We start from the raw sequence: 12708 nt of genomic DNA, 5'->3' as shown, positions 1-12708 counted from the left end.
TTTTGTAACCTTTACTAATTTTGACATGACAAATAATTATATAACGATTTTTTTTATTTAAAATGCATTTTTTTTTTATATCCAATTACAATGCAAAAATATCAAGTCATCTGCGAAATGACGTTTTGAGGTTGTCATAGCACAAGATCAGACTCATAGCATGCATAAAAGTAAAAACAAAAATTGCATTTTCTTGGATATTTCCCTATTGGAGGGAAGAGGGTTTTGCCCTGCCCTACTTCAGCACACATCCTGGATAGGTTCCATCAACTATCTCTGAATGAGGAAATCCTTATAAATATTTAAGTGGACCTCAATTGCATCCTTAAATACTTATGAGTGAGGAACACCCTAGCAGTTAATTCTTTTACCTAAAATTTGTAGACAAAATTTTTGTATTTAATTGGTATATTTTATATTGAAAACTAAAAACTGAATTGTTTATTATCTGGATCAGTAATTTCTTAGTGATTACAAAGCCATTGTGTATAATAATATGATGATGAATATAATAGTTTTCACAAAAAATATGGAAGACAACTTACTCTTTCTTGACGAAGTTCAAAAGTTGATTTATTATCATTGGCTTCTCCTCCAATGATATCAGAAACTTCTTCTCCCTCACTTTCTTCTTCATTACTGTCATCATCAAATAGTCTAGATTTTTTCTTACTAGTGGAATTAGTGTCTTCATCTTCAGAATGGCTAAGAATTTAAACAAATCAAGAGTATTAAATGCAAACTAATTGATAGTTAAAATTTTTCAAATCCACAAATTAATATTTTTAAAAAGGTTATCATCTGTTTTTTTTTTGTTTTTTTTAATGCAATAAATGTGTAAAGTAAAACATAATTTTTAAGATAATTGATTAGTCAGTAATTGTCTGTATTTTTGAGATGAGTTGTTTTCATTGATTGAGATTGTCGGACTGACTTCCTCATCTTGGTTGTTATTGTCACAACGTTTCGGCCGTTTTGCCCTCCGGCCTTCGTCAGGTGAACGGTTTGTTAGGAGTCTCGAACCCAACCCTTTATTATTATTACGGGGGTACCGTGTTCGGACTCCAGCTAGGCTTTGGGACATAGTTGCTGATTCTCTGTTTTTCAATGTTACTTTTTCACTGCCTTCGTTCAGGATTGAACTCAGCACCTAACAAACCGTTCACCTGACGAAGGCCGGAGGGCAAAACGGCCGAAACGTTGTGACAATAACAACCAAGATGAGGAAGTCAGTCCGACAATCTCAATCAATTGATTAGTCAGTTGGTCAATCTCTCTCTCTTCCATATATATATAACAAATTCTATTTATTTGTTTAGTGTAAGGATGAATTAGTATGATGCTAGGACCACCACACCATTTTATTATTGATTTGAAAAAATAATTTTTCAGAAAATTATCAAGTATTAAATTTTTGTAAAAAACATACTGTATAATATTTTGATGGCTATCTATACATTTACTTCATTAATAATTTAAATGGAAATAAGGCCATATTATGATTTGTAAATTGAACGGTGAAGGACAAGGAAGGGGTCATATTAAAAAATGAACCTCATTCTTATTTGAGTTACCCCCGCCCGCCCAAGAAAAGTGAAATTGGCCTAAAATGACTATTTTACATTAAAATTGAGTAAACAAGATGTTTATAAATTGTGGCACAATGAAGAGCGCCCCTTTTTTGGGAAGCTGGGAGCTTCTACATTAATAAATCTTGTGCCTAACTTGTTCCATACTTGTGTGAAGGCAAACATACACACACTTCAGTGAGCACACGAAGATTGACAGCTGTTTATGAATTCAGTGCACAATGAATGTTGACATTATAATTTGAAAAAGATAAAATATATCTATTTCACTCTTCCACTACCTTTTTCTCTCTTTCAATGAAGAAAGAGAGAATTGTATTGTTTTAAACAGTTGCAGCTTGAATTTTAGGGTCGACAGATATGACATAGCAGTTTAGCTGCATGCATCTGGTTTTAACTGGTCTTTATAATTTTTTTATAAAATATGCTCCGCCAGTGTTAAATGTAAGATAAATTATATATTTTTATAAAAATGCATTTGTTCATTATTTTTGTATAAACGTTAAATTTCAGTATGCGGTCTCTGCCATTAATGCGGAGGATGAAAATGCTGCCTGTAACAACGCAATGAAAACTAGAGAAGCGACCTATGCTAGCCGGTTATAGCCGACGACATATCCACCTCTTGATGTTTCCATGTGCCTATCATTTGATATCACGTCTAACACCAGGGAGCTGGTTTCCTCAACCAAATAACACTCGCCGGAAAACGATAGTGTCATAAAATACTTAGATTAAAAACTTTCAAGAAGATAGGTTATTTTTTTTTTTTTTGCATATATAAATGCAAAAACGTTTAATTTTTTTTTTTTATTTGATTTGAGGCTTTTAAAAAAATATATGTACTTATTAAGAACTTATAACAGTGACAATAATTTCATTTTTTTTTAATTTAAAAGTTGTAGACAGTTTTTAAGAATTTATTGCATATTTGTTGAAGTATCATAATAAACATAAAACCTGTATAAATTTAAACAAAATAAATTTACTTGTTTTCATTTTACTTCCCAGAAACGAAGGAATACCTTTATGGAGCCAACACTTGATTTCTATATGAGATACACGTCTGAGTGTTCCATTAAGATTCTCCTCTACTTCTCAAATGTTAAAGAAGTAAAGAATATTTTCTTTCCGCAATTGATTCATTAACTATGTTATTGTATATCTTTCTTTTGGTCCACTGATCTTATTAGATTGCATGACCAAAATTCATCTAGTCTGGTGGAGTATCCAGCTAAGTGCTGTTACTTAAAGTAACATCACTAGGAGAGGGTGCACCATTCCTCCTATGAGTCTGTGTATAGCCATATCAATAGTATGAGGATCATTTTGAAAGTAAAGCCTCCTATTTTTTAACTAAAAAAGTAGCGTCTCTCAGCACCATTTTGAAAATAGGCCGAGAGAACAAGAGAGAGAACTCCAAATGATTCGAACTTTTGAAATTTTAGAAAGTGATTCTTAAAATAGGAGGGGGGTGGGTGGGAGACATTGAAAAAATTCAAATTCGCTTAAAAATGATTTTCTTTATAAAAATAAAATCACTTGATCAAGTTGTCTGATTTTTGGAATATGATATTTGCCAACTATGAAGATGGGAATGGTACCATTAAAACAAGCGATCTTATGTGCTCCAGTATGAAGATGGGAATGGCACTGTTAAAATGAGCGATCTTATGTGCTTCAGAATTTATTTTTCTACATAGTCATCACCATTGTCAATGAACTTTTGCCAGGAATTCAATGGCGCATCTTTATTTCTGACACACATTCATGACAGAGGTTGCGATCTCACACTGTCAATATCTGCAACAGAGAGATGAAACTTTCAGCTCATGAATGCATAAGTTCAGTTGCCATAACAATGTAATTTGCAATTCTGTCTGATCCATTCAGGCAGAATAAAAAAAAAAATAGGAGGCTTTACTTTTGGAACGCCTCTCGTATCTTATTCAGGCTTTGAATAATCCAAAACTTTTTAAAAAAATGAAATAATTAATTTTTCCAACAAGCATTCTGATTTGTTAGTTAATTCCTGATTTTACCAATGAAAATTCATGGCAGTTATACAAAAACAATAAAGCAACTCATTGAAAAACAAAAATGTAGTTCCGGTTCTTACCTTTGATTTTCTTCTTCAAGATCAGCAGAGAATCTAACACGTTTCGATGGCAGTTCATCTTCTGGTCCACGGAAAAAATCTTTAAATTTTAGTTGAGAAACGTTTTGCTGCAATGAAGAAAGTCAACGTGTAAGAAAAAAAAAGCCAAAACTAAAAGAGTCATGTTGGGTTATTTTGTCAATGTCCATACTTTTCGTACGACAAAAATCTGGAATATTTTTATTCATTTATTATGCCTCTTCGGTATCTCCTATTCTAATCTATAATTCCACACGGTCCAAAATTCCTTCTATATTTAAAAACAAAACTAAAGAAAAATCTGTACGATGTTCGTACTAATGATCGAAAGAAAATATTGTATTCCAAAAATCAGACAAATTGATCAAGTGATTTTATTTTTATAAAGAAAATCATTTTTAAGCGAATTTGAGTTTTTTTTCAATGTCACCCTTCCCTCCTAGTTTAAGAATCGCTTTCTAAAATTTCAAAAGTTTGAATTATTTGGAGTTCTCACTCTTGTTCTCTCGCCTATTTTCAAAATGTTGCTGCGAGACAGTAACTCTTAGGTTAGCCATAAAATTTGATTTTTTTATTTAGAAATAAAACTACTTGATCAATTTATGTGATCTTTGAAATATATTTTCTTTCCATCACAGGTATGTACATCATAAAGATTTTTCTTTATTTTTGTTTTATTTTAATACAGATGAATTTTTGACAAGCACGATTAATTGTATATAATAAATATTTTCATTGAAAAAAGATAAACTAAACAAGCTGGTTAAAAGATGATACTACTATTTACAGAAATAAAATATAGTTCATACAGCAAACAGTAAAAAGCATCTCAGTACTTGTACAGATTTTGAACTGAATGTATCTAAGCATCTGCTTGGCCACCAGATTATACCGAACATCGCCAATGATTAAATCTTAAAATTATAAAATAAATGGAAATCGTAGAAATGAATTTCTTTTTTTTTTCTCTTCCAATATTTATCCGAAAGTTGTTTGCTCACTACAGTGCATAGTGATTGGTTGATTGGTGTTTTGGACAAAGCCAGGTGGACGCTTAGATATGTCCAGTTCAAAATCTGCACAAGTACCAACATCTCTCCTAAACTTTCTTTTCCACTTTCAAAGAACAAGATTTATTTACAAAAAAAAAGTTTTCTCTTATAAAAACAAAGTAAACAGTAATTAAATTGAAAAATAAAGTGTCTTTTAATAAACAAAATGGAATTTGTGCACACTATAAGTGGATATTTAAAAAAAATAAAATCAAAATATTAAATTTTAAGTAAAAACACAAGTACGTAATTACCATGTCATGTCGAAATTAGTAAAAATTCCAAAAAATGATCAAGTAGATGTGCTAGAACGATTTCTTACAAAAAAAAAAAACACTGTTGTTATTGATCTAAGATCTATATTCTAATTTGAAATAGTGAAAGTTTACAAAACAAGGGAAAACAAACAAAAACAGTTTGTCATACAGAACAGACTCAACCAGTAAAACTGCATTTTTTGATAAATCTTGCAATTATTTTTCTACTCAATCATTTTTCAGAATTTTTAGAATTTTTTCTAATTTTGACAGGACACACAATTATGTAATAGTGTTTTTATTTAAAATGCATTTCTTGGGTATCCACTTATAATGCACAAGCACAAACAAAACTTTAAAAGCTATTATATGTTTCATCATACACATGGATTTTTGAAATTTAAATATTATTTAATCATTAAGTTTGGATAAATTCAGTCTTATTATTTGAATAATGACAAAATATCAAACTAACTGATTTGTTTACAAAAGCAGAAATGCATTTGTTTTAGCACTTTATGCTAATAAATTTTTGATTAATGAATAATAAATAGATTTCCAACAAAAAAAGTTGTTTTTTTTTGTCTCAGATACCAAGATTTGCAATTGAAAACAGGATGCTTTAACAACTGAACTATTTAGGTTGGCTACATATTTTGTAATTCAAAACAGTTTCATTAGGATTTGTTGTTGCTACTGCTGTCATTGTTGAAAAATGCCTTTATTTTAAAAATCTTAAGAGTCAGAAAAAATATTTTTTTGAAAAAATTGAATTGAAATACATTGTTTTCTTCATAAGAATATAGGCAAATGTGCAACAAAATAAACTGACAAATCAGAATAAAATATGGATTTCATAAAAAAGGCTATTAATCAGAAAGATTCAAGAATTGGACTGATTTTACTTTATCATATAGAGAAATAGAACAGAAAATAGACAGATACATAGAAGATATATATATATATATACCCACACATGTACACTCAATTATTAAAAAATGCTATTTTGTAAAAACAAAACTCTTAATAGTGTTTGTACGTGTGCCCATCTGGTTAAAAATTACTTACAAAACTTACAAAATCAGAGGCAATTTCTGAATTTTTGAAATGAGGATTGCTATTTCCTTTTATTTGGATTCTCCAAACTACTGTTCTCATCTTGAGTGTTATTTTCACAATATTTCAGTTTAGGTGTATATTTTTGAACTCCGGAATCTTTCTGTCTTTCTGTCAAACTGAGGAATCTGCACAGAATTTCAAACAGAACTTTCTATTCAAATCACAGAGGTAGCATGTTCTTGTTCTACCAGAAGTCGTAAGTAATTTGCAATTGTATTTTGAATGTCGCCCACACTGAGGATTGAACCTTGAACCTTAAAAAGAGGTTAACTTACAACTGAATTTTACTAAGTAGTTTATCCACTACGCCACTGGTAGTAAGGAATAACACCCAAGATGAAGACAGTAGTTTGAATAATACGAATCCAAGCCAATGTAAGCCTTAATCTGGTTATGATAAAATTATTGCAATATAAATTCGCTTGAGATTAACAGAGATGAAGTTAGTATGGGGAGTAAAAAATGAGGTTATAATCAGCTAACGTACTTCCTACTTTCAACGTAGCACTACCGGAAGTGATAACAAAGTAAATCAGTTTCTTTGCTTTTTTTCTCTCATGCCTATATCTCCCCTGTGCATGTACTCTTTTTTTATTAGATTTTTCCGATATTTTTATACTTTTATTAACACGTATTTATTACATAAATTCAAATAAAAACATTTTTAAAATTCAATAAAAAAAAAGAACTTATCGTTAAAATTTCATAACCATATATTTCTAATAAAATTTCAAGCAAAAAATACAAATAAAGACTAATTGTGTTATTTTTATCTGTATAATTTTGTTAAATTTTTATTGTATACTTTTCAATAATGTCCTTTTCCTATATTTTATTTCAATAAATCACTTCACAGTAGAAATACTGAAGAACAATAAAAGTAAAGGAACTGATATTCCTTGTCATCACTTCCGGTAGCACTACACCAGAAGTTAGAAAGTACATTAGCAGACAATAATCAAAAATAACTTTTTTTAAAAATGCTTATCGGTAGTGGTTTTAAAAACACTGAAATTAGGCTCAATTATACAGTTGTTAGAGAGAAAGAGAAATTTATATATATATATATATATATATAGAGAGAGAGAGAGCAAGGTTTTAAAAGAAAAATGGTAAACATGTTTTTTAAACTCTTATTTGATAATGGTGTAGAGAGTCATGGCAATAAGCACCCACGGTTAGTGTGTACCAACTGTAGAGAAGCACTGGCACTTGAACCTGGAACCTTTCAGATAAGATGAAAATAAGAAAATGAATACAAATTAAAGTACTGTTGGGGTTCAAGGTGGCAACATTAAAAGATGATTTTTTTTTTCATTTTGGGGAGACATTATTTTGTTCATGCAAGTTTGTTGTCAGTTAGGAAGAAGACGAAAAGAAAAGTACAACTGCTGCTTGGGTGAAGTAAGCGAGTTATGCTTGCACTCTTCTATTTTGTTATCCATACTCCTGGGTATCGCCAAGTAACCATGGTAGTAGAATATATAATAGGAAATACACAAATGAAATTCTTTTAAATATTTCATTAGATACATCTCCCCCCCTTAAAATGTCCTTGTAAATTCATTATTTTTTCATTCCTTATGAATTACGGCAGTTTATTTTTTAATATTTTCTGTGCTGGTTTTATCCAATTAGATAATTCGTTTATTACTCTATTAGAAACAGAATTAGAATTATTTTTGAAATTGCTGTAAAATATATGAAACTAGAGTATTCTTACCATATTTTTCACATAAATATCTAAGGAAATTGAGTCATGCAAATAATTAAGTTTTCGTTTAATGAAAATATGAAAACCGTTAAAGTTTTTCAATCAACTATTTTAGATTCAAAATTGTTTTATAGAACTAATGACAATTATCACCCGATCGTAAAATATGCTTAAATATATTTTAATTCATGCAGATTTTGTATTTATTATTACAGAGACAACTGTCTATTAAATATTATATTGTACCTAATATATAGTACTAACTAAATTTTTTTAAAAAATGACTTGGGTGCCATCAGCTAGAATCGAAACCAAAACATTTAGCACTACAGACACATTCCCTATTATTTGAACTATCGACAGTTAGATAAGAAAGATTTAAAATTAAACCATTTCAAGATATGGATGAATTTGCGTATGCACAAAAGGAATAGCAATATGTCAGCAAGTTGAAATGAACCTTTTGCATTTCAACTTATCAACATATTTCTGTATGCATTATTCATCCATCTAAACAAAAATTTACATGTTATTTGGTGTATGATTACTACTTCCTGTTAATTTCAGTGTTATGTGATCAGTAGTTTAAAAGTTTATCAGTTAAATATTTTCACACAGAGACATACACACATCTGTTTTATTTATATAGATAAAACAAAAAAATATTGATTCAGTAAAAATACAGGTGTTGCATAGTCTCTACAGGAAGAGGGTACGGGTGTTGTCTGTCTGTTTCTCAGGGTTTTTTTTTTTAAACAGATGGAATTCGGGTTTCCTTTTTTAGTTTATGCTTTTTTGGGTATTTCTTATTTTAATTTATAATTTTATTTCGACCCTAATTAAAAAATTTTTTTACTGCAATATTTTAAAACAAAATTACCTAAAACCTGCTCAACTATATAAATAACATTTTCAAATGGAGTCGTAAAACTGACATAACTAAGAATCATAGAAAAAAAGTTGTTTGAAATTTAAAAAAAAAAAAAAAAATTTTGCAACATTTTTAGTGGCTTTTGCTTCAACAATAAAATGTCGTAAAATAAAACTTATTAAAAAACAAAAATTACTTCCATGTTTTTGAAAAATAAAACTAATTTTACTTTTTGCCAAAACTATTTGATTTTCTAAGCCCAGAAAATCTTTGACAGAAATTTAAAAAAAAAACGAAAAAAAACTTACCTCTTCATCAGATCCAATGTCTTGGAAAATATCAATGTCTTCATCTTCATCACTTTCAAGTTGATTTTTTGATTTTTTAAACTCTAACGCATCTTGTTGCTTTAAGAATGTGTCCATTTCAGAAAGTTTAAAAAATTTATCATCAACAATTGTTGGTTTGGCAGGTTTTTTTTTTGCTGGCCTTTTCTCATCATTTGCTTCCTCATCATGCCTTCCCTTCTTCTCTTCAGAAGGAAGATCGTCATTATCATGGAATTCTTCGGCTAAATCATTTGGATTGCTGTCAGAATCACTATCGAGATCAGAAGAAAGATTTTGCTTCTGAACAATCTTGTCAAACATTTTGAGTCTGGATTTGATTTTATTCAGTTCCTCATCACTTTCTCTATCTGACTCTTCCTCAGCTTCCTCCTCCTCCTCATCATCATCATCATCAGCTACAGCTTCTTCTTCCGTACCTGTTGCAGTCGTTTTGAAAGAGATCCTTTCTTTTCCTGCTAACAAATGTGACAAATCTTGCACAAGTTGACCAATCACACCTGTGTTGTATATTTCAAGTTCTTGCCAGATTTGTTCATTGTCAAAATTCTCAATCACTAATTCTGAAAGGCCATTTCGGACAGGGAGCTGCTTGTATGTGAAATCATAAACATCTTTTGTGGCTTTTATCAGGCAGTCAGCATTCTTTTTGTTCACTCTGAAATTTAAATTCAACTGATTATTTTTTTTATTTTTTACAAATTTCAAGATATTTTTTTTTATTACATTGAATTTTTACCTCAAAATATTCTCTTAATATTTCTAGATTCTCAGTAAATAATTACTTAGTAACAAGATGTAGGTTAGCGATTAAAAATGCAATTGTGATTGTATTTTTTGGATTTTCAGACTACTGTTCCCATCTTGAGTCCTTTGATTATTGTTTCTGTGAAACTTCAGAATCTCCACAGAATTTGAACGGAACCCTTTATTTAATCCATAGAGGTAGGATGATTGGGTAAAAATCCCAAGATTCCAGAGTTCAACAAAGACATCACACGGGGAGAAAAAAATGTCCAAATAACACTAAAGATAGAAACAGTAGTCCAAATAATTCACATTATCAATCATTATCTCAAAAATTCAGAAACAGCAACTATAATTGTTGTGATAATTTCAAGGTTGAGATGAAAATTGAAAGTATAAATGTTTAGTTTTTCTTTTGTTGTATGAAGATTTGCAGAATGTTTTAAAAATACTTGTCAGAATTACATCACTGATCAAAAAAGAATCAAAACAAACAATAGAGCTTGACTTGACTTTCAAAATTCACCATTCTTCACAAGCATAAAAAAAAAATCGATTCATCGACCTCCAACCCCCCCCCCCCCAAAAAAAAAACAAACATTGAAAAATAAAAAATAAGGTGGACTTGTACAATGCACACTCTCTGTATTTTTTTTTTTTTTTCCTGTGGATTATTATCGATTAGGCACTAATCTACATTAAATATAAAAAAGTAAAAAATTTGATATTTAAATATTTATAAGGGGTACTCAGTTTCTAATACAACATTCTAGTAAATCGATACCCTATATTGGAACCACTTGGCGAGAACATGCACATGCCCTCTTATATAAAGGATTTTTCAGTTATCAATCTAAAAGCAATAATATTAAGACTTTTATTATCCAATATATTATGTAATGTTTTCACTGGTTACTGTCACGGTCCTATGCCTGGGAAACGCTGGAGGAAGAAAAAAAGAGAAAGAAAAGACCCAATTGTGGACATAAGTAAGCAGTGGATGTAAGTCCATGGCAGGGTGGAAACAAATCAGACGATTGCGGCATCATGAGGTGTCAGTGACATCGGTTGGTGACAGGCTATTTTTAAAATTGATGCAAGGCTGAATGCTATGACATGGGGTCGTCATGGCATTTAGGCGAGCATCAGGGGTAGCCGAGAGAAAGGGAGTCTGAGTTTGCTATTGGAAGCAATGGCTGTGCATTTTTCTTGACTTCGAGTTGGCCGCTTTTAGCGGGTAAAATCAGAGGCATTGAAGAGAATGGCACTTTAAAATCACATGCGATTGTCTGTATGGTGGAATAACAAAAAAAAAAAGGGACATTTCTTTCCTGCACGATTCATTAAAGGATTATAAAATTGGATTTGCATCAAATTCACGTTTGTGAGATTTCTCTTCATCTCTCCCCCACAAAAAGACATTTATATTGTTTGCAACCCGACATTTGGATCGACTGTGTTTATTGTCGCAAATGTACCTTTCAACAAACTGTTGATTCCATCTCAGAACTAATCACCCCCTTTTTCTGGGGCTAACGGGGACTGCCCTTTTCCTCCATCATCGTTTAATTTGTTGCTGCTTTCATTTCTTGATTATTGTTTTTGTTGATAAAAAAAATAAAATCCCACAGAAAAAAAATATATATGAACTATATTGCTGCCTCCTGCCTCTTATTATTCCATGTTGAATTTTTGTCTCGTATTTGTGCATGCTTTTAATTGTCCTAATCAGAGATCTGGGAAAATCTAATAAACAATTAAATTTGCCTAAACCCAACTGGAGTCAGGTGATGAGCTTGATGGGAAACCAGTCATGGCCACCCTTAATAATAAAGTCGCTTACTCTTCTCTAAGTCGGTGCACACAGGCGGCGTCATCCGAGAGATATCATATCGTACAGGTGCATGCATAACCCTATGTCTGTGTGCTGGAGTCAAAATTAATGCTGTGCCCTTAAAATCAGACCAAGGATGTTACATTATCATGTTTGTTTTCGCGCACACATTCAAATAATAAATATGTTTTTGTTCGAAAATGTTGATACATTTGATTAAATTCAAAATCTATAACATAATTGCAATCAAGCATTTTGCAGTATAGAAAACAAAACAGAAAAATAGTCAAAAAAGATTAATTACTTATACAAATAGAAGTGATAGACCGATTTCTTTAAATATGTCAAGCAAAAACAATATTACTTACTGAATTGTCATGTCGAAAATAGTAATATATACAGAAATTATGAAAATTCATTTCGTTGTAGAACAACTTGTGTTTTTAGTAAAAAAAAGTCTTTTGATATAGGGTGGCTTGTGTAGTTGATGTTTACGCATTGGCATACAAAATCAAAATGCATAAGCGCATTTGTACACATATTGTCTGCACATACACTATCCTAATTAAAAGCAAATAATTATATTCTGGACCAATCAGAAAACTTTCCTGGAGCTACCTAAACCCTTTAAAATGGACACATTTTCTTTCAATAAATCAGTGGAACCCAGTCAGCCTGAATCTGTGTTGCTGGATACCCCACTAGGCGCTAATTTTTGCAATATTTCCCTTTTGTCTCTCTCTCTCTCTCTCACACACACACACACTCACACACACACACACACACACACACACACACACACACACATTAACAAACACACAACTCATCAAGATTATCGTCTGTCAATCTGTTAAACCTTATTCATTGAAATATTCCCAAACTTTATCACTGAACTATTTTCTAATATGATAAACGAAGAACATTAACTTTTATAAACAACTTTCATCGAATTATAATTTATTTTATTAAGCAGTGAAGTTTTGAATACGATTTTCCTGACACCTGAAACTCACGGCCCTTAATTAATCGATCCAGATTTCT

General features: G+C 30.8%; 1 protein-coding gene across 1 annotated transcript in view; it reads right to left on the bottom strand.

The window, feature by feature from the left end:
• The window catches only part of LOC145279728 (U3 small nucleolar ribonucleoprotein MPP10-like), a 48445-nt gene that overhangs the window by 22355 nt on the left and 13382 nt on the right, over positions 1-12708 (bottom strand). Inside the window, exons 2-4 of the mRNA XM_080131019.1 lie at positions 9048-9744; positions 3709-3815; positions 546-705 (exon numbers count right to left, since the gene is read on the bottom strand). Of these exons, the coding sequence (XP_079987145.1) occupies positions 546-705; positions 3709-3815; positions 9048-9744 (964 nt within the window). The remainder of the gene's footprint in view (positions 1-545; positions 706-3708; positions 3816-9047; positions 9745-12708) is intronic.

Source organism: Euprymna scolopes, chromosome 7, assembly GCF_053919585.1.
Source record: "Euprymna scolopes isolate OS-2025 chromosome 7, ASM5391958v1, whole genome shotgun sequence".
Lineage (NCBI taxonomy): Eukaryota > Metazoa > Mollusca > Cephalopoda > Sepiida > Sepiolidae > Euprymna > Euprymna scolopes.
Note: the sequence above shows the minus strand (reverse complement) of the source record. Positions and strands in the feature narration are given on the sequence as shown.